Source organism: Giraffa tippelskirchi, chromosome 7, assembly GCF_054371585.1.
Source record: "Giraffa tippelskirchi isolate mGirTip1 chromosome 7, T2T-mGirTip1v1.2.pri, whole genome shotgun sequence".
Taxonomy (NCBI): domain Eukaryota; kingdom Metazoa; phylum Chordata; class Mammalia; order Artiodactyla; family Giraffidae; genus Giraffa; species Giraffa tippelskirchi.
In genome coordinates, this window is record NC_137281.1 from 58,562,058 (window position 1) to 58,585,410 (window position 23,353).

Genomic DNA, 23,353 nt, shown 5'->3' on the forward strand with positions numbered 1-23,353 from the left:
ATAAATAGCACTCGTAGCCCTGAGGTCACCAGCAGTAATGGACGTTAGTTTATCTCACTAACCTCCCTCTTGTGAGTTTTTCCCTCTGAAAAAGAGGTCCATGGAAACTAGAGGAGCTGCTCATCAAGTTTGTGGAGAGAAGTCTAGGGCACAAGGGTTGGAATGGGATGATTATGAAAACTTTCCTCAGATCGCTTAAGGGCTATAATTGACCAGCAGTCCTGGCTGCTGTGCTCTGAGATCCCATCATTGGATTCACTCAGGCCACACTCCTCAGGGGAGCTTTCAGCCAGTGACAGCATGGCAAGAGACAAAGCAGGCCCTTCCCTTCGAGGTTCTACAGTCATCCCAATAAGCTTTCACAGCTAATCTTGTCTGGAGATTGCTTCTCACAGAACCCGGAATATCCCACTAGGATGTAAATGGTGGATTAAGTAATGAAACCCAGACAGTCTAGGCTGGTTCTTCTAACTACAGTGCTATTCCCAAGGCAGGAAGTACATAGGAGGATAAGAATTGTTGAATAATAAATAAATCTAAAAATGGCTTGTTGAAAAGGGGTTAATTTTTCAAAAGAGGCTTCAAAAATGTTGAGACTTTGGAGCTGAGAAATAAAGGAAAAGAAAAATTTTAAGAAGAAAGTATTGGAATTTCATGGGTCAATGTCACATCCACATGATGTTGAAAATTTGGATATGGCAAGGTCAGGAAGTGCTTGAGAAAATGGAAGACCACCAATGCAGTCCTGCACTAGAGAGTTGCCAGTGACTGGCAGGGACCAGTGCTGCCTTAGCTGTTGGGAAAACATATTCCTGGATTCTATAATCAGAAATATTTGAAAATCACTCCAGGTGATTCAGCAGCACAGTCATGGTTGGAAAAGTATTCCTGTACTTTGGAAGCTGCCATAGTCCTCACATGGAAAAGATGGCAGGAAGTCAGGGGAGTAAAGTACACTGCCCGACCATTTCCTTTTCACCTAGCTTGCCCAAACAATGCGAAGAACAGTTAGAGGTCTTCTGGGAAGTGACTTCAGCCACTCAACAGGGGTAGGAGCAGCTTGGAGTTCAGTAAGCCTTCATGAATGGTTGCCCAACATCACGCTGAGCCTTGGGGTAGTTGTGAGGTGGTTAAAGACTCTATTAGCTCTTGCTTGGGGATTAAACCACACCCCTGCTGATACTGCTCCAACAGCTTCCGAATGCACTCAGATTTAAGTAGACTTAAACCTAATGCAACTGTTTTCTATGTATACCATGTCTCCGTTGTTACTTTATTCCCACCCTTTTTGCCTACTTTTGGATTAATCAAATCCTTTACACTTACACATTCTTGTATTTTTTTAATGTTTATCCTAGACTCCAGGGCCTGGCAATTACAATTCTGCATCCTTAATATACTTTGGGGTCATATAGTTCACTGTTACATACGTTAAAAATCTATCATTATCATTGTTCCAAACCATATTGTCTGCCTGTTTATCCTTTCTGTGCTTTTCATTCCTTCCTGCAGTCCCATACTTCCATCTGAGATCATTTTCTTTCAGCCTAGAGTAGTGCAGGCCATCTAGCAATGAATTACTTCACTCTCTCAGCTTTAGTCTGTCTGCAAATGTCTTTATTTCATCTTTTTTTGAATGGATCCAATTGTATTTTTGCATCATGCAAAATACTGGGCTGGATGAAATACAAGCTGGAATCAAGATTGCCGGGAGAAATATCAGTAACCTCAGATATGCAGATGACACCACCCTTATAGCAGAAAGCAAAGAGGAACTGAAGTGCCTCTTGAAGAAAGTGAAAGATGAGAGTGAAAAAGCTGGCTTGAAACTCAACATTCAAAAAATTAAGCTCATGGCATCCGGTCCCATCACTTCATGGCAATAGATGGGGAAACAGTGGAAACAGTGGCAGACTTTATTTTGGCAGGCTCTAAAATCACTGCAGATGGTGACTGCAGCCATGAAATTAAAAGACGCTTGCTTCTTGGAAGGAAAGCTATGACCAACCTAGACAGCGTATGAAAAACAGAGACATTACTTGGCTGACGAAGGTCTGTCTAGTCAAAGCTATGGTTTTTCCAGTAGTCATGTATGGATGTGAGAGTTGGACCATAAAGAAGGCTGAGCACTGAAGAATTGATGCTTTTGAACTGTGGTGTTGGAGAGTCCCTTGGACTGCAAGGAGATCCAACCAGTCCATCCTAAAGGAAAATCAGTCCTGAATATTCATTGGCAGGACTGATGCTGAAGCTGAAATTCCAATACTTTGGCCACCTGATGCGAAGAACTGACTCATTTGAAAAGACCCTGATGCTGAGAAAGTTTGAAGGCGGGAGAAGGAGACGACAGAGGATAATTGGATGGCATCACCGACTCAATGGACAGGAGTTTGAGTAAGCTCCAGGAGTTGGTGATGGACAGGGAGGCCTGGTGTGCTGCAGTCCATGGGGTGGCGTGGCAAAGAGTCAGATAAGACTGAGCAACTGAACTGAAGTGAATTGCATTTTTTAAAACTTTTATTGAGTAAAATTCATATAACATAAGCTCCAATATTTTAACAATTTTAAGTGCACAATTCAGTGGGTTTTAATATAATCACAATGTTATGGTTCTGATTATCTGATTCATTGCAATTATCTGATTCCAGAATATTTCCATTATTCCCAAAAGAAATCTCATACGTCTCAGTTCTCCCCTCCTCCCATGTGCTGGAAACCATTAATCTACTTATGTTGCTATGGACTTGCCAATTCTGGATATTTCAGAAGAATGCAATCCTATAATTGGTGGCCTTTTTTCTGTGGTTTCTTTCACTGAGTATTACATTTTCAGGGTTCACCCACATTGTAGTGTATATTAGTGCTTCATTACATTTTTTGGGCCATGCTGTGAGGCATGGGGGATCTAAGTTCCTAAAATCAAGGATTGAACTAGTGCCCCCTGCAGTGGAAGTGTGGAGTCTTAACCACTGGACCACCAGGGAAGTCCCTAATTTACTTCATTTTTGAAGTACAGTTTCCCTGGGTGTAGAATTCTACGTTCAGTTCAATCACCCAGTCATGTCCGACTCTTTGCAACCCCATGGACTTCACCATGCCAGGCCTCCCTGTCCATCACCAACTCTTGGAGCTTACTCAAACTCATGTCCATTGAGTCGGTGATGTCATCCAACCATCTCATCCTCTTGTCCCCTTCTCCTCCTGCTTTCAATCTTTCCCAGCATCAGGGTCTTTTCCAATGAGTCAGTTCTTTGCATCAGGTGGTCAAAGTACTGGAGTTTCAGCTTCAGCATCAGTCCTTCCAATGAACACTCAGGACTGATATTTAGGATTCATGGGTTTGATCTCCTTGCTCTCTAAGGGATTCTCAAGAGTCTTCTCCAACATTACAGTTCAAAAGCATCAATTCTTCGGCACTCACCTTTCCTTATAGTCCAACTCTCACATCCGTACATGACTACTGGAAAAACCATAGCTTTGACTAGATGGACCTTTGTCAGCAAAGTAATGTCTCTGCTTTTTAATACACTGTCTAGGTTGGTCATAGCTTTTCTTCCAAGGAGCAAGCATCTTTTATTTTCATGGCTGCAGTCACCATCTGCAGTGATTTTGGAGCCCAAGAAAATAAAGTCTGCCACTGTTTCCACTGTTTCCCCATCTATTTGCCATGAAGTGACGGCACCAGATGCCATGATCTTAGTTTTTTGAATGTTGTTTTAAGCCAGCTTTTTCACTCTGCCCTTTGACTTTCACCAAGAGGTTCTTTAGTTCATTTTCACTTTCTGCCATAAGGGTGGTATAATCTGTATATCTGAGGTTATTGATATTTCTCCCTGCAATCTTGATTCTAGCTTGTGATTCATCCAGTCTGGCATTTTGCATGATGTATTCTCCATCTAAGTTAAATAAGCAAGGTGACAATATACAGCCTTGATGTACTCCTTTCTCAATTTGGAACCAGTCCATTGTTACACATCCAGTTCTAACTGTTACTTCTTAACCTGCATACAGGTTTTTCAGGAGGCAGGTAAGGTCATCTGGTATTCCCACCTCTTTAAGAATTTTCCACAGTTTACTGTGATCCACAAGTCAAAGGCTTTGGTGTAGTCAGGAAAGCAGAAGTAAATGTTTTTCTGGAATTCTCTTGCTTTTTCTATGATCCAATGGATGTTGACAATTTGATCTCTGGTTCCTCTGCCTTTTTTAAAACCAGCTTGAACATCTGGAAGTTCTCAATTCACGCACTGTTGAAGCCTAGCTTTGAGAACTTTGAGCATTACTTTGCTAGTGTGTGAGATGAGTGCAATTGTGCGGTAGTTTGAGCATTCTTTGGCATTGCCTTTCTTTGGGATTGGAATGAAAACTGACCTTTTCCAGTCCTGTGACAAATAGATTCAAGGGATTAGATCCGATAGATAGAGTGCCTGAAGAACTATGGATGGGAGGTTTGTAACACTGTACAGGAGGCAGTGAACAAAACCATTCCCAAGACGAAGAAATGCAAAAAGGCAAAATGACTGTCTGAGGAGGTCTTACAAATAGCTGAGAAAAGAGGAGAAGTGCAAAAGAAAAGGAAAGATATCCATCTCAATGCAGAGTTTCTAAGAAAGCCTTCAATGATCAAAGAAATGGAGGAAAACAATGGGAAAGACTAGAGATCTCTTCAAGGAAATTAGAGATATCAAGGGAACATTTCATACAAAGATGGGCACAATAATGGACAAAAATAGTATGAACCTAACAGAAGCAAAAGATATTAAGAGGTGGCAAGAATACACAGAAGAACTATACAAAAAAGATCTTAATGACCTAGAAACCAAGATGGTGTGATCACTCACGTAGAGCCAGGCATGCTGGAGTGGGCCTTAGGAAGCATCACTATGAACAAAGCTAGTGGATGTGATGGAATTCCAGCTGAGCTATTTCAAATCCTAAAAGATGATGCTGTGAAAGTGCTGCACTCAATATGCCAGCAAATTTGGAAAACTCCGTAGTGGCCACAGGACTGAAAGAGATCAGGTTTTCATTCCAATGCCAAAGAATTCTAGGTTAGCAACATTTTTTTTTTTTTTTTTTTTTGGTATTTAAATTATGTCATTCTACTGTTTTCTGGCTTCCACAGTTTCTTACTGAAAAATCAGATACGTGTCGTTGCTCCTTTGAAGATAATGCATCTTTGTCTGCTTTCAAGATTTTTTTCTCTTTGATTGTCAGCAGTTTTATAATGACATGCCAGATGAGGTATTCTTTGTATTTATTTTATTGGGGTTCACAGAACTTCCCCAATCTATAGGTTGATATATTTCATCAGTTGGGGGAAAGTCAAAGCACTATCTCTTCAAACATTGAGCTGCACTTTTCTCTTTCTCCTCTCCCTTTGCGACTCTAATCTAATTATATGTATGTTAAACCTTTTGACTGAGTCCTGCACATCTTACTGTCTGTTCTTCTATAAAAAAATCTTTTTGCTTTCTGTGCTTTCTTTTGGATATTTCCTATTTATTGTTTCCATTCAGTAATTCTCTCTTCTGCCATTCAGTTCAGTTCAGTTCAGTCGCTCAGTCGTGTCCGACTCTTTGTGACCCCACGGACTGTAGCATGCCAGGCCTCCCTGTCCATCACCAACTTCCAGAGTTTACCCAAATCATGTCCATTGAGTCAGTGATGCCATCCAACCATCTCATCCTCTGTCATCTCCTTCTCCTCCCACCTTCAGTCTTTCCCAGCATCAGGGTCATTTCCAGTGAGTCAGCTCTTCACATCAGGTGGCCCAAGTATTGGAGTTTCAGCTTCAACATCAGTCCTTCCAATGAACACCCAGGACTGATCTCCTTCAGGATGGACCGGTTGGATCTCCTTGCAGTCCAAGGGACTCTCAAGAATCTTCTCCAACACCACAGTTCAAAAGCATCAATTCTTCAGCACTCAGCCTTCTTTATGGTCCAACTCTCACATCCATGCATGACTACTGGAAAAACCATAGCTTTGACTAGACAGATCTTTGTCAGCCAAGTAATGTCTCTGTTTTTCATATGCTGTCTAGGTTGGTCATAGCTTTTCTTCCAAGAAGCAAGCATCTTTTAATTTCATGGCTGCAGTCACCATCTGCAGTGATTTTAGAGCCTGCCAAAATAAAGTCTGCCACTGTTTCCACTGTTTCCCCATCTATTGCCATGAAGTGATGGGACTGGATGCCATGATCTTAGTTTTCTGAATGTTGAGCTTTAAGCCAACTTTTTCACTCTCCTCTTTCACTTCCATCAAGAGGCTCTTTAGTTCATCTTCACTTTCTGCCATAAGGGTGGTATACTCTGCATATCTGACATTATTGATATTTCTCCTGGCAATCTTAATTCCAGCTTGTGCTTCATCCAGCCCAGCATTTCTCATGATGTACTCTGCATATAAGTTAAATAAGCAGGGTGACAATATACAGCCTTGACATACTCCTTTTCCTATTTGGAACCAGTCTGTTGTTCCATGTCCAGTTCGAACTGTTGCTTCCTGACCTGCATACAGGTTTCTCAAGAGGCAGGTCAGATGGTCTGGTATTCCTATCTCTTTAAGAATTTTCCAGTTTATTGTGATCCACACAATCAAAGGCTTTGGCATAGTCAATAAAGCAGAAATAGATGTTTTTCTGGAACTCTCTTGCTTTTTTGATGATCCAGCGGATGTTGGCAATTTGATCTCTGGTTCCTCTGCCTTTTCTAAAACCAGCTTGAACATCTGAAAGTTCACGGTTCATGTACTGTTGAAGCCTGGCTTTGAGAACTTTGAGCATTACTTTGCTAGCGTGTGAGATGAGTGCAATTGTGCGGTAGTTTGAGCATTCTTTGGCATTTCCTTTCTTTGGGATTGGAATGAAAACTGACCTTTTGCAGTCCTGTGGCCACTGATGAGTTTTCCAAATTTGCTGGCATATTGAGTGTAGCACTTTCACAGCATCATCTTTTAGGATGTGAAATCGTTCAACTGGAATTCCACCACCTCCACTAGCTTTGTTCATAGTGATGCTTCCTACGGCCCACTTGACTTCACATTCCAGGATGTCTGGCTCTAGGTGAGTGATCACACTATTGTAATTATCTGGGTCGTGAAGATCTTTTTTGTTCTGTTCTTCTGTGCATTCTTACCACCTCTTACTATCTTCTGCTTCTGTTAGGTCCATACCATTTGTGTCCTTTATTAAGCCCATCTTTGTATGAAATGTTCCCTTGCTATCTCTAATTTTCTTTACGAGATCTCTAGTGTTTCCCATTTTATTGTTTTCTTCTATTTTTTTGCACTGTTCCCTGAGGAATGCTTTCTTATATACCCAGTGATATAGACTGAATATCTGTATCCACCAGCATATTCATATGTTGAAATCTTAACCCCCAGTGTCATGGTATTTGATGGGGGGTGCATTTTTGCAGGTGAATAGGTCATGAGGATGGATGCCTCATGAATGGGATTAGTGCCTTTATAAAAGGTACTCAGAGAGCTCCCTGGCTCCCATTTACCAGTTAAGGTGCAGCACAAAGAAGGCTGTCTGCGCAGCAGGACGTGAGCTCTCAGTGGACACTGAATCTGCAGCACCTTGATCTTGACCTTCCCAGCCTTTAGAACTGTAAGAAATCAATTTTTATTGTTTATAAAATACCCAGTCTATGATATTCTGTTTTGGGTTTTGTTGTTTTGTTTTTGTGTGTGTGTGTGTGGTTTTTTTTTTTTTTTTTTTGGCTGCACAGCACAGCTTGCAGGATCTTATTTCCATGACCAGGGATAAAACCTGTGCTCTGAGCAATGGAAGCATGGAGTCCTAACCACTAGACAGCCAGGGAATTCCCTGTGGTGTTCTGTTAAAGCAACCCAATCCAGTCTGCTATAAATGTTATGTAATGAATTTTAATTCAGTTCTAGTATGTCCATTTGTATAAAATCCAATTTTTTACTGAAATTTTCTATTTTCACCCATTTTATCTTTTATCTTCTATAACATACTAGTCACAGTATTTTAAAGTCCTCATCTGATGAGTCCAATATCTGAATCATGTTTTTGCTGATTTTTTGTTTTTGGTTATTTAGTTCAGCTTTGTTTTGTTTTTAGCATGCCTCGTGATTTTTGATTCATTGTTGGATCATGCAGATTAAACATTATAGAAGCTCTGGATGGTATTAATCTTTCTTCAAAAAGGTTAATTTTTCTTCTTATAGTCAGAGTACTGGAGGGTCACCTTCACCCCACTAAGGCATGTTTTAAGCTTTATTAGAGTTGGCCTGTTGTAGTTTTGCCTTTTCTTCTAGAGCAAGTTCTTACCCCTGGGGTGTTGTCCTTTCTCCTGCAGTATGGCCTTTGTTCCTAGGGTATAAACCCGAGGCCTCAGTTAAAAGCTAAGGGTGATGCCCTGGTGGCTCAGACAGTAGAGTGTCTGCCCACAATGCAGGAGACCTGGGTTTGATCCCTGGGTCTGGAAGATCTCCTGGAGAAGGAAATGGCAACCCACTCCAGTAAAAAAAGAAAAGCTAAGGGTATTTACCAAAACCTCTACACAACGGTGGGGTCCAAGCTCTAGCTTCTCTTTCCCCAGCACTCGGTGTGTGTGTGCTGTGTGCTCAGTCATGTCTGCCTCTGTGACCCAGTGGACCAGCCTGCCAGACTCCTCTGATTTCCCAGGCAAGAATACTGGAGTGGGTTGCCATTTCTTTCTCCAGGGTATCTTCCCCACCCACGTATCGAACCCATCTCTCTTGCAGCTCCTGCACTGGCAAGCAGATTCTTGACTACTGTGCCAGGGATCGTGGTGCTGAAGTCTCTCTCAGTTGGCTACTCGCTCAGTCATTGTTTTCTTCTGGGTTTGTTGGAGTCTGACTATGTGCACGTACAGCTTAGGAGTCAGTTAGCCCCTCGAGAGAAATTTGTTCACAGATTTTTGGCTCTTTCTCTTTGGTTTCCTTCTCTCCAGTATTTTGACCCTTAAGTCCCAGCCACAGTGTATTTTTAGTCCAATAAGATTACTGCTTTCTTCATAGGCTCAGTTCTTCTGAGCCACAATTTGGACTGTCCACTCAGAAAAAAAAAATCTGGGCTGGAGTTCCACTGTGTACTTCTCTTCTCTCAAAGATTGTAGTCCCCTCATTTCCTTACTGCCTTAGTTACTTGCTAACCCCCCAAAAGATACTTTATATATTTTATCTAGTTTTATTGGTTTTATTTCAGTGTAAATACGTATTTGTATTTGTACTCATATTTAGGATCATAATCTTCCCCATTTTCATGTATATGTAGGGCCTGCAGGACCTATATGATTTGGCCCTACATGATCCTTCGTCTAGTCCCCTCTTTCCTCATTTGAATGCAGCCACATAGGCCTTCATTTTGATTGCTTATTCCCCTGTCTTGAACTTGTCATTAACCTTTGCTTTTAGAACTCTTTTTATGGTCTAAATGTTTTTGTCCCCCATAAATTCATATGTTAAAATCCTAATGCCCCCTGTGATGGTATTAGGGATAGAGGTACTTAGATAATGAGAGTAGAACCCTCATGAATGAGATTAGTGTTCTTATAAAAGAGACCCAGACAGCTCCCAGCCCCTTCCACCATGTGAGGACACAGAAGTTGGCAGTTGGCAATCCAGAAGAGGGCCTTTGCCAGAACCTGACCACGCTGCCACCCTTATCTTAGATTTCTAGCTCCCAGAATTATGAGAAATATTTCTATTGTTTACAAGCCACCCAGTGTGTGCTGTTTTGTTATAGAAGCCTGAACAGACTAAGACATCTTTATATTCTGCCCTCTTTTTTTTTTTAATAAATTTATGCCAATTCACTCACAGCTCAATGATCATTAGTTGCCTTTATATAAAAGCTCCTCCCCCATCATCCCATGTTTTATTTTCGTCATAACACTTACAGTATCTGAAATTGTCTTGGTCTTTGTTCACTGTCTTATTGTTTATCTCTTATATACACCAGTTCTTGAGCAATGTGTGGCACATTAATAAAATTCTCAACACATATCTATTGAATGAGTTATGGAAGTGAGGATCAAGAAACAAGGAGTACAGTAAAGGGTAAAATAAATTCCTAGCTTGTGGTAGAGACAGCTCTGTTTTTACTGAAACAGAGTCCAGGAGACCCAGGTTAGGTCAACCCTCTTCCCACTGGCTTGTGGTTTGTGTCTTCTGTAAAGTCTGACTTGCCTAACACAGCCTGAGCTGGCCAGGTTCCCAGATTTAGCTTCTTGGTCACTGTGATTTCAAGATAGGCACATATACTCCTGCCTATCTCTAGAGGCAATCTGTGGCTGGGTACAGGGTTTCCTCAGTGCAGGCTGTAAGACAGGCAACTGCTGGCTTCTCTTAGCAGATGGTCAATTTCTAGCCTTAACTGGGTTAAAATAAACTCTCATTTGTTGTCTGAGTACACGCAGACCCATCATTGAACATTAATGACTCTTATGCAGTGGTTAGGACTCAATGCTTTCACTGCTGAGGGCCCAGGTTCAATCCCTGGTTGGGGAACTAAGATACCACAAATGGCATGGCATGCCTCCCCCCCACCCCTCAACCCCAAAAGTAATGACCCTTGGTGGCTTTTCAAGAACTTCAGGTCTCTAGCCTGCCTGAGACTTACCTATGCCACTTATCTGTTAAGGAACATGTACATTTATCTGGTCTACCCTGGACTATCTTAGTCAATGTTCAAGGTTGCCATAGCCTTAGGACCACATGGTGCTTCCCTCGTGGCTCAGATGGTAAAGAATCTGTCTGTGATGCAGAAGACCTGGGTTCGATCCCTCAGTCAGGAAGATCCCCTGGAGAAGGGAATGGCAGCCCACTCCAATATTCTTGCCTGGAGAATTTCACAGAGAGGGGTTTGGTGGGCTCCAGTCCATGGGATCGCAAAGAGTTGGACACAACCGAGTGACTAACGCTTAGAACCACATTATGGCAGTAGCTTGAGGAAGTTTTAGTAGAAATGTCGGAGAGATGCCCTCATTTCTAAAAATAGAGGCCTGTGTCAGCCACAGTGGGCAGTTGGTACCCCCAGAATATTCTTAGTTTTAGCAGTTCCTTATGGAGTCCATGAAGCCCCACCCAATTTCTCAGGTTCTAGTTATGTCTTGTCTGGTCTTCACTGCCCATTTGTGGGTCAGGACAGCAGAAACTGCATTTGTGAACATGGATGACCAGTGTGGATCACATGTCCCAAGCTGCCCTCATTCCCCACCACGGAATATCTGCAGGGTGGGATAAAAGTTCACTGTACCAAGTGAGAGGCCAGGGGTTCTGGTTCCAGGCTGGCAAAGTTCATCCTGGGCAGGACATTTAACCCTGCTCTGCAGAACTGTTACCATCTCTGCTACTCTTCAGTTGAGTGAGAACCCAACTCAGGCCTGATGCATAGCTCAAATGACACAACAGATGTGAAGATGCTTTGGGAAGGTATCATCTCTTGTCGAGGAGGGGGATTAGTGAGAAGTGAAACAACCATTCCCACCTATAGTGCTGCTAAATATGCTGCATGCAGGACAACAAGCCAATTACTAAGGCACAAACTTAGCTTGAGGCCTCAGCATATTTTGCTATTTCCTCCTTGAAATATGGCTTTAAATCCTGGCTTAAAATCTGGCTCAGATACAAAGGGTTTCCCGGTTTATTCATAATATTGGCTATAACTTTTCCAATCCCATATTGTGGGCCAGGCACTTTATTATTTCTAATCTTCACAATTATACTTTACCTTAGAGTTCCTCCTCTGCCTTCTCAGACGAGGATGCTCAGAAAACTTAAAAGATTTGTCTAGTCTGCCAAGAGCTAGAATAACGGGCTCTTTCTTCTGGAACCAGTGCTCCTAACCCTGATTCAGCGCTGCCTTCTTCTCTGGGTAAGAGAAGCTTCTGAGGCAGATGGAAGGAAGCAGGGAGAAATGCAAGAAGAGGTTCTTAGATAACGGAATACACCTTATCGTGTAAGGCTCACCTCTACACATAAAGTTTTTTCTTTCAAGTGATACACTCTACCGGCCATCTTGGTTGTGGCAATCCCAATCCTTTTTTTTTTTCTTAATTTTTCGGTGACGGACAACCAACGAAATTAGGCAAAGTGGCCCTCCCCAGGGATCTGAAGGAGCGCCAGGGACGCCCTGCGTCGCCCTCCCGCCGGCCGAGGCTCCGGGCGCGGGCCCTCAGAGTGCGGCGGCTCGCGCGCTAGGCGCCCAGCAGCGGGTGCGCGCGGCGGGAGGGGTTCGGAGGGACCCCGCCGGCCCCGCCCCGCCCCCTCATTTAAATACGCGGCGCCGGCGGGCACGTCGAGCTCGCCGCGGACTCAAGATGGCGGCGTGTGGACGTGTACTGAGGATGTTCCGCTTGGCGGCGGCGCTGCCGCTGCTGCTGCTCGCGGTGGCCGGCGCGGAGAAAATCCCGGGCCCGGGTGGCCACGGCCAGGTCCCGGGCCCGGGGAGCAACCTTCTTCCCCTCGGAGCGCAGCCGGGAGGCGGCGCGCTGCCGGCTCAGCTGCTGCTGCCTCAGTCATCTCAGTTGCAGCAGCAGCAGCAGCAGGCGCCTCAGCAGCAACAGCCGCCTCAGCAGCAGCAGCAGCCGCCGTTCCCCGCGGGCGGGTCTCTGGTCCGGCGGGGCGGAGCAGGGCCCGGCGGGGCTGGAGGAGGTTGGAAGCTGGCGGAGGAAGAGTCCTGCCGGGAGGACGTGACCCGCGTGTGCCCCAAGCACACCTGGAGCAACAACCTGGCGGTGCTGGAGTGCCTGCAGGACGTGAGAGAGGTGAGAGGCCGGGGAGGCCGGGCGTGCAGGCCTGGGCCGGGCCGCGGCTGCCGGCGGCCTGGGCAGCCGCCGACGCCGGGCGGCCGCGCCTCTCGCTTCCTCTGCGCTGCCGCTCGCTCCCCGGCGTGTTCCGGGGAGGGGACCCCACCCCCAGCGCTCACTCCCTCCGGGGCGGGGGTCTGGAACGCCGACCCCAGCTCCCGGCCGAGGCCCAGAGCGTGTTTATGTTTGCTCCGGTCTTTTGTGTGATGCTCTAAGCGCGGTGGCTCCTCGGTGAAGACCTGTGTAGGATTTTGCCACCCTTTTCGATTTGCGTAATTTATAGCAGCCCTTTAAAACGTGAAAAATGGTTGGCGTACTTCAGCTGTTAAAGAATGTCCTGCTGTTTATTGGCAGTAGATGATGTTTGTTTAGACAGCTCGGGTTCTGTTCTGATGTGTATTGTAGTCTGCAGCCAGATTTACTGTCTTTACCCTATTCTTCTGTAATTCAAAAATTCTTGTTTTTTACCAGCTGCTGAAACTAATATATGCTCTTTTGTTTTCCCTTCACGTCTTTTGGTCAATTGGCAATGAATCCCAAGTGTAAGCTATTACTCCAAGTGATTTAGAGTCCCAAAGCTTGGAAAGTTGAGGTAGCATTTGAAGCTGGGCTGTGAGGTCTTTGCTTCTCTGGTCTTTTTGCCAGACTGTACCTCTTAATGCCGTCTTGGTTTGATGTTCTTTGATGCCATTCAGTTTAGTAACAGAATTCTTCTCTAGATTTAATGCTGCAGACGTTAAGTGCATTTTTGACAGTTATCAAAGTTTGGGAGCAAATCTGGTAGGGGCACTGTTTTTTTTTTTTTCAACGTTTAAACATATAAAATGAGGCCCAAAAGTTGACAAGTAGAATGAAACCACTGTTGATACAGTTTAATTTGGGAAATTGGTTTGTAGAAAAAGGCTAGTCTTGGCAGTTTTTTTCCCCCTCATCCCACTGTGATATCTAGTAGTCCGTACAGAGTAATTCACAAGAGGAAAAGATATGCATGCTCAGGGGACAGAGAGAAAGGAAATTTCTAGAGCCACCAGAAATGTGGGATCTTAGATGACTTATCTACAATTTGAAAATTAGAGAAAGAATCCCTTGTTCTTTATTCTTCACCTACTCCTCTAGTCAGTACAGCCAAGATTCTTAACTGTGTCAAGCTTCTTGAAATTTTCTGTTTGGCCTTTGAGGATGTAAAATACATGCTGTTCTCTCAAACTAGGATTGTAATGTTGAAGACCAAACATTTGGTGAGTAGTTTGTGGCAGAAACAGGATGTTATTAGGGAAAGTGGCCCTTTCTAGGACTACATCTTTCTTGCATGTATTAGAGACATGTGGATTCTGTCACTCACAGGAGCAGTCTTCCTTTGTCATGCTTGTAGAAGTGTGTAGTGGCGTATATAATCCATAAATAACAGATTTGACCACTTTTGGAGTCTGTTTAATTAGGTAGATACTGTATTTCTTGCATTACTTACTGTGAAAAACCTGGCCGGAGAGTGTAATTCCTGTTCCACCTTTGAGTGTAAGACTCTTAGCAGGGATATTGTTTTGGTAACTACATTTTCCTTCCTTTATGGGGATGTTATTTAAACTCTTTGAAGGTAGTTACTAGGTCCTTTATTTCCTTTGTAGCTTTCCAGAGTACCTAATTCAGTGCCTAGACTCAGTAAATAGTGTTGACTGATTGAAGGTGAAGTAAACTAATGGAGTCTGTTTTATGGAAGAAAAGATGTCGTGTAAATTGAAGGAGAGGGCTTTTGGAGGGCAGGGGTTTTTCCAGATTTCCAGTTTACTTTTTCTCCTGTTTTATATACATAAAAATTGAAAAAATAGTACCATGAACAACTGTGTATATTAAGAGGTGGAGCTAGTTTTAAACTACTTTTTTTTTTCCTTTAAAGACAGCAAAAAGAAATTTTACTTCACTTAGAGAATTAGTTACATCTAATTCATGTGTTTGAAAGCACACAAGAAGAAAGTAAACTAGCTAGGCACGTTTGAAATGAAACTAGGGAATGTGTTTTGTATGTGCTTTTTGGTATGTAGGACTGTTTGATAGGAACGTAGACATTTGTGCTTCTTTATTCCTTTGGATACCTATTTGGGGGAAGATTGTTCTCTGTTCTTGCTGTTATTATTTCGAAAATGCAAAGCATATGAATATTTAAATAGTAGTGTAGTAAACCACATTTTTATTTTGAAGCAGCATGGGTATATGGTGTTAGGTTAAGTCTTAAGTTCAAATATTTTAAGGTTCCCTTTAGCGTTCAACGGAGAAGGCAATGGCATCCCACTCCAGTACTCTTGCCTGGAGAATCCCATGGATGGAGGAGCCTGGTGGGCTGCAGTCCATGGGGTCGCTAGGAGTCAGAGACGACTGAGCGACTTCACTTTCACTTTTCACTTTCATGCATTGGAGAAGGAAATGGCAACCCACTCCAGTGTTCTTGCCTGGACAATCCCAGGGACAGCGGAGCCTGTTGGGCTGCTGCCTGTGGGGTCGCACAGAGTCGGCCACGACTGAAGCGACTTAGCAGCAGCAGCAGTTAGCGTTCAAAGTTATGTATTAATTCACTTACAGAATCTATTTGAAGGTTTTAAAGTTACCTTTAAATAATTTCAGTGAATACTTACAGTTTGTCTAATGTGTGGTATGCCAGCAAATTAAAATTTTATGTGTAAACTATAGTTAAACAGCATATAGACTGAGATTAGTTCGCAGCTTTTCTCAGGTTTTTCGGTCACTGTTTTGAAGATACATGTTGTGGGGGATTTTTATTTCTTTTTTTTAACCCTCTCAGATGATTCATGCCTTTTAAAAGGTCAAGTATACCCAATGGGCCTGCTGTTACATAGTGGGTATATTAGCAGTAATGATGGAATAGTAGTCTTGGAATAATAGTGGTGTGTCTCTGTATGTAGTTAGCAGTAGTTCTAAGAACATATAACTAGTTCACATACATATACTTTCTAGTATAAGTAAAGGGAAAAATACACCCTGGGCTGTTCTGGCAGTTAGAGGAAAAGTAATACCAAAGGAAGAGAAGGTACTGTTGTCTAGTTTAATGTTTGATAAAAAAGACACGCTCTATGTTGAGAGTAATTTTAAAATACTTTATGTATTTTTGACTGAAATGACACGTTTCACGTGGAGATGTTGATTCTTTAGAAGTTTATTAGTGATGTGCATAGTTTTTCTTAGTTTTTGTTAGATTTTTTAAAAAAGAAACAAAGACTTTCTAATACATGAACAGAAGTAGCAAGAATAGTATGGCGACTCCCTGGCCGGTGCGCATCACCCAGCTTAAACTGTCCCCACTTTGTTTTTAATCACAGGGGTTGGGAGAATGGTGTATTTTAAAGCAAGTCCCAGACACTGTGTCATTTCATTTATAAATACTTCAGTGTAAGTCTCTGATAAGGACTTAAAACAAGATAAAACCAGAACCTGATTGTTATTTTTCAGTATTTAGAAGCATTATGGTGACTTCCCTGGCTGTCCAGTGGTTAAGACTCCCTGCTTTTAATGCAGGGGGCACAGGTTTGATTCCTGGCTTGAGAACTATGCTGCACAGCCCAGCCAAAATAAAAGCATTTTGAGTATTTCTTCTGAATTTCTTGGTACCTTCTTTTGATATATCAGTTTCAGGTAATACATTTTTGACCACTTTCTATGCACAGAGTGAATGCTTTGTAAATATTTTTTTAAGATGGACTATAATATATATTGAAGAGGAATTACATTACCAACTGTAAACCTGCTTTGACTCAGGTGAACATTTTCTTATTCTATTCGTAGTCTTTTTCTTAACTGTATCCTAAGATAGTAGGCCACAATATCTGTATTATTTACCCTGTGAGGTGAATAGTGTTATCTTATTATCTTAGTTGAGAAGCAGACTCAGAGAGATGAAGTAACTTGTCCAGTTTTATATCCTGACGTAAGTGATAAGGCTTGTATTCAGAAAGTTCTCTCTGACTTCAGAGATTGTATTCTTTCTAATCCGCCATGGATGATTGCAGCTAGGAAAATTAGTATATGGCTGTTGAGAATGCCAGGGGTTCATAAATGGACACAAAGTGAGAAGAGTAGCCTGGAGTTAGAATTCTCTTTTCCTCACCACCAAGAACAATTGGGTAGCAGTGGCGTCTTAGCATTGGAGTATTGTATAGATTTCTCAGGTGGACAGACTGACATCATTAGACAAAGCTAATTTAATTACTAGTCTGAGTCCATTACAAGTAGAGTTTCTGCTTCATGAAAAGATTTTAAGATTCCATGTTACCTTAAGCACAGTTTGTACAAGTATAATGGAAGAATTTAGATGTATTCCCCTACTATTTGTATTGAATCAGTGGAACACCACTAAGAGTAAATTAGGACTAGAGCTGGCACTGCTGTTAACTAATTGTAGGACTGTTTCTCCATTCCATTTATGCAGCAACACTTTATGCTCTTTCTGTAGTGACTCATGCACCCAGGCCCCTTCTCTCTCATCCCAGGTCCCTCCTCTAGGTTCTGGATGATTACTGGCCATTGGATGGGAGAAGAGAAGATAATAGGACTGCACTAGAGTTTTCCAAGCTTGGCCTGGGCTTGGAAGTGTGTGCATGCTCAGCAGCCGTGTCCGACTCTGCAGCCCCTATAGACTGCAGCCCCCCAGGCTTCTCTGTCCTTGGGATTGCCCAGGCAAGACTACTGGGATGGGTTGCCATTCTCTTCTCCAGGGGATCTTGCTGACCCAGTGATTGAACCCATGTCTCCTGCATTGGCAGGCGAATTCTTTACCACTGAGCCACCTGGGAGAGCCAGTCATTTTACCACTGAATCTCAGTTTCCTCACGTGTACAATTTACAGTTTTTGAGATCCCTTTTATTTGATCTATATGAGTTGTTTCCTGTGTATTCTGTCTGTCTGTATTTTATAGTTTGTAGAATTTATGTGTGTACTATCTTGTTCATTCATGGGTGAAAATAGTGAAATGAATAATGCAAACAGCAATTAATCCAAACATTGTTTGACTTTAGGATATATTATGATTATTTTGTTTGAGCCAACATGGAATTTCCTCCTGTGCTGACTCTCAGTGGTTGGTAGCAGTTTAACCACATAATCAGCTGATATTGATCTGTTATTCACTTACCATAGTGGAAGAGCACTAGTATTTTAAGATACCAGCGTTGCTTATGTTGCTTTGATAAATGGGATTGTGATCAGGAAACAGTTGTATAAGAGAGTGTTCATCACCGTGTGTTACACGGGCAGTGAGTCCTTAGGGCAATGAAAAGAGCACAGAATTAAGACTTAGACTTGGATGGAGCCCAGCTCTGCCACTCTTGGCTTAAAAATCATACCACTTTTTTTTACCCTTAAGTAGGGACAGTTTTTAAGTAGGGACAGTTTTTAAGTAGGGACAGTTAAGTAGTGACGGACAGGGCAGGAGGAGAAGGCGATGACAGAGGATGAGATGGTTGCATGGCATCACTGACTCGATGGACATGAGTTTGAGCAAACTCCGGGTGTTGGTGATGGACAGGCAAGCCTAGCACGCGTCCATGGGGTCACAAAGAGTCGGACACAACTGAGTGACTGAACTGAACTGAGGGACAGTTTAACCCTGTTGTAAGTGACCATATACATGAGTTCCTTTTTTTTTCTTCCAATTTTATTTTATTTTTGGTCCCACCACATGGCTTGCAGGATCTTAGTTCCCCAACCAGTGGGAACTTGGGCCACGACAGTGAAAGTGCCAAATTCTAATCACTAGATCACCAGGGAACTCCCTACATGAGTTCTTGAATTTGATTTGCTAGTTATCGTTTTCTTTTTTTACATTAAACAAAATATGTGACCATTGAAATAGGCAATAGTAACACATACCACTTGAAATCATCTTGTTTACCACCTCTGGTACATGCTTTGGAAGACTGGGTTATCACTTAAGATCCTTTTAGCTTTGGTACTCTGTGATTCTGTCATCTGTAGGAATGTAAAACATGTGCAAGGGAGTCATAAGCACAGGTGAAAAGGAAAAATGCTTTGAGAAATTAAACGGACTGTACTGACTCAAGTAGAGAGTTTGAGAATTTCTTGAGTCCAGATTATAAACGATCTTGCTTGCACCATTGTTCTTCAGGTAAAGCTCAGAAATGGGGTGTGTTTTTATCCCAATCTGAGATAAAAATATTCCTGCAGACAATTGAGTTACTTGTGAAATAGCACTGTCACTTATACAATTAGGGAAAACAGTGGCTGACTTTATTTTTCTGGGCTCCAAAATCACTGCAGATGGTAACTGCAGCCATGAAATTAAAAGACGCTTACTCCTTGGAAGGAAAGCTATGACCAACCTAGACAGCATATTAAAAAGCAGAGACATTACTTTGCCAACAAAGGTCCGTCTAGTCAAGGCTGTGGTTTTTCCAGTAGTCATGTATGGATGTGAGAGTTGGACTGTAAATAAAGCTGAGCACTGAAGAATTGATGCTTTTGAACTGTGGTGTTGGAGAAGACTCTTGAGAGTCCCTTGGACTGCAAGGAGATCCAACCAGTCCATCCTAAAGGAGATCAGTCCTGGGTGTTCATTGGAAGGACTGATGTTGAAGCTGGAATTCCAATACTTTGGCCACCTGATGCGAAGAACTGACTCATTTGAGAAGACCCTGATGCTGTGAAAGATTGAGGGCAGGAGGATAAGGGGACGACAGAGGATGAGATGGTTGGATGGCATCACTGACTCAATGGACATGAGTTTGAGTAAACTCCAGGAGTTGGTGATGGACAGGGAGGCCTGGCGTGCTGCGGTTCATGGGGTCACAAAGAGTCGGACGCGACTGAACTGACTGACTTATGCAATGAACTTTTTAAGAAGTCTCTTGATAAGAATGCTTTCCCGTAAATAGGTGCTTAATAATTCATTGTTCTTTGGAAGAAAATAAAGAACAGTCCAAGAGATGAGATGGTTCATTCTCTTTGTACATTTCTTCTAACATGTTCAAAACAAATTTCATCAGCAACAATCCCCCCAGAAAAGTTCTCCTACTTATATGAGAGATGTATTTTAAAGGGAAGCTGTTAAGATGACTTATATAATGTCATGCAAATTAATTTCTCTTCCTTCAGCAAACATGTATTGAATGCATACTGTGTGCAACGCACTGTGCTTAGTGTTAAAGGTTATAAATATATGATAATAGTAGCATTTATTGAGGGATTTTTGTTTGCTTTGTTCTAAGGGACCAGATGTTTTCTAGGTGTTACATATCTCATTTAATCTTATGAAAAATGTGTCATTAGTATTATTTTAATGATTACTATTTTTTAAATGAGGGAGCTGCCTCAGGGCAGGTAAATAGTGGAATTAAGATTTGAAAGCAAGTCTTGTCCAACTGTAAAATGGCTCATACCCCTCCCCCATCCCTGTGGTAGTCCAACATGGTGTGTGTGTGTGCGCTAGTCGCTTAGTCGTGTCCGACTCTTTGCGACCCCATGAACTGTGGCCTGCCAGGCTTCTCTGTCTGTGGGATTCTCCAGGCAAGAATACTGGAGTGGATTGCCATTCCCTTCTCCAGAGGAACTTCCCAACCCAGGGGTTGAACGCTGGTCTCCTGCATCGCAGGCAGGTTCTTTACTGTTTGAGCTACAGGAAGTCCAACATGGTAGTCACCAGCTAAATGTAGCTACTGAGCAGTTGAAATAGGAGTAGTCTGAGTTGAGATGTGCTGTGAGTGTAAGATACACACTTGATTTTGAAGACTTTGCACACATAGGAAAATAAACTATTTCAATTTTTGTGGAGGGACATGCTGCACGCCTTGGGGGATCCTAGTTTCCAGACCTGGGATCAAACCTGGGCCCTCAGCAGTGAAAACGTGGAGTCCTCACCACTGGACCACCAGGGTAGTCTCATCTTTTTTTATATTGATTACGTGTTCACATGATAATATTCTGGATATATTGAGTTAAAAACATTATTAAAGCCAGTTTTACTTTTTAATTTTCAGTGTGACTACTAGGAGACATAAAATAACATATGTGGCTTCCATCATGTTCCTTTTGGGCAGCACCAGTCTGGAAGAAGTAAAAGATATCTTTATTAAGACCATAATGCAAGTTATAAAGTAGTAAGTACCATAAGAGAAGAATAAATTAAATTCTATGAGCATATGGTAGAGAAAATGGTTGAGAGAATCTGTATAAAGCCCATCAGTGCTTCTCATTCTTAAATTGGTTGTTCATATCATGAAATTCTTAATTTAGCCACCTTAAAATGCCTGCTGATCTGGTTTATGGATGTCATCTTCCTCGTGCTGAATTTGTGAGTTGTCAGGGGTACAATAGCTCCTTCAGATTGAGAGGAGCTAAACTCATAAAACTGGAAGTCAGTAAGTGACTCATCTTTATTTGGTTGAGTTAGATATATTTAAAACTTAAAAAGAATCTCAAGTGATGGTCCTCAGAGCTATGCCAGGACTTACCCTTGTATCTGCATTAAAATAGAGTGTGGGGAACAAGAAGTGTGGACTGGAATCTAAAAACTATGAATTAAGAGAACCAGGCATTTATTTTCATTCAGCTTTAATAATTTTACTGAAATTAGAATATTAGATCAACTGCATGGTGCTTACAGTAACCTATGAATTAATTCTCCTGTTGAAGGAATGAATAACGTTATAACTCTATGTAGGGAGAGTCATAGTGAAAATGGGTACTGGATCTATATCCTTGTGAAATAGAACAAACTCTTAAAACGTTTTTGTGTTCCTTTAAAAACAAACAAAAAACATATGTGATGCATACTTTAAATTGTAAGATAAACAGTGAAGTGAAATATGTGAGAGAAATTAACCAGGAGAATGTACATATGTTATAAATCAATTCAAATGCAGAATTACAAAAAAAAAAAAGAATTAAAAAATCATGTTTAAAGAAAATGCTCTGATGTCTAGAAAGGTTTCATTTGTAATTTAACTTAGAAAGTCACTTACAGAACTTCCACAGTTCCAAATCAGCCAAATCAGCTCTGTAATGTGATAAACAACACGAAGTGAATAAAAACTTTGAGAAGGAAAAAGGGGATGTAATGGAGAGTTTTAATCAGGCATAGAGTCTGCCATTTGTTAATCAATGGCCATCTACTGAGCATGCCTACTGCACATGAAAGACTCTGTCGGGGTCCTTTCATCGTGTGGAGCTCTTCCTAGGAGAGGCTGTGGAGTGAGTGGGGAAAGAGAGGGTTCTGGAACTACAGGCCGGATTCAGATCCTCACTTACACCTACTGTGACCTTGGACAGATTTGTCTTCAGCTTTCACTTTTCTTATCTGTAAAGTTGAGGTATAAAACCTACTTCCACAGGGTTATGATGAGAATGAAAAAAAATTTTTGAATATCCATCAGATTGTACTTGCTCATCAGTGGTCCTTGGTTGTTGCAGATGACACCCTTCCAGATATGGCTGTATACTCACTGTCTTTAAGAGAACTGTGAACTCTAATGTGCTGCACTTTTTACATAATCCATCCAAGCCTTCTTCACAAAGGCTGTAGTTGAACTTGCTTGAAGAGCAGTAAGGTCAAAAACTTTTATGGAGTCTTTACCAGGTATTTAAAAGGTATACAATTTGAGGTGGTGGAGGCAAAGGAGTGAATTCCTTGGGTGAAGGAATTCAGTTCTACCAAGTGTTCTTTCATTTTCTAGGCTTAAATGATGCCTAAATTTGGGATGTACTGCCCATCAAGACAAAGGAAATCTCTGTTCTCTGATGTAAGAGGGGAAAAAAACATACTGTTCCTAAGACAGTATTGCTTAAAACATCCTCGCTCTGTAAATTGGAATGACTAAATAGCTGTTTTATCAGCTGAGAAACAGAAGGTATTGATCCTTATCTTTTTGCCCTTTGTAAAACCAGATAAATATTAAAATTGCATAAATTTTCCTGAAAGTTGGCAACTTTTCAGAGGGAAAGTAAAATGTAAGGACTTCTAAATTGCTAAGTGGGAACATTCGCTGGCCTGTGAAACTGTCTATATTAAAGTATAGATACATAAGTTACTCATACATTAAAACAGCACAAGGTATTTTCAGTATGTAAGCCTTCTTTCTGATGTTATTAGGTAGTAGAGTTAGTTGTGAATAGTTGCGAAATAGCTAGAAATCCACAATCTCTTATTGTGGATAAAACTTATTTGCTAGATTAGGACGTGACTGACGTGTATAGATAAAAACGTTTAGTGTGTAGAATTGCTGGTTTTCTTTTTTTTTAATCCTTATAAGAAGTTTCAAGAATTTATAGGATTGTCTGTTGGTTTTCAACTTGAAAATATCATCTGATGCAGGAAAAATTAGCAGTGAAAGCAGAAGTCAAGAGATGGGTATGGTTCTTTCCTCTTTAGGAAATAAATTTGGTCTCAGGATGCTTCTCCGTTCTCCAGCTCTGCTTCCCACTAGCTCCCTACGGGACAGCCTACTGTTTGCTACCCCTCCCTCGCCAAGTAGTTCATGGCTTCCAGAGAGTACCAGATTACAGCTGTTGAGTTTACAGGCTTTTCATG

At 41.9% G+C, this 23,353-nt stretch overlaps 1 protein-coding gene across 4 annotated transcripts in view; it reads left to right on the plus strand.

The window, feature by feature from the left end:
* The first annotated feature begins 12,297 nt into the window (after nucleotides 1–12,297).
* Nucleotides 12,298–23,353, plus strand: part of GLG1 (golgi glycoprotein 1) — a 129,241-nt gene continuing 118,185 nt past the window's right edge. For all 4 annotated transcript variants that reach the window (XR_014059183.1, XM_081508711.1, XM_081508712.1 and 1 more), the window contains exon 1: nucleotides 12,298–12,764. Coding sequence is in view for 3 of the 4 variants with exons in the window: in XM_081508711.1 (XP_081364837.1) it covers nucleotides 12,318–12,764 (447 nt within the window). In the remaining variant the exon portion in view is untranslated. The remainder of the gene's footprint in view (nucleotides 12,765–23,353) is intronic.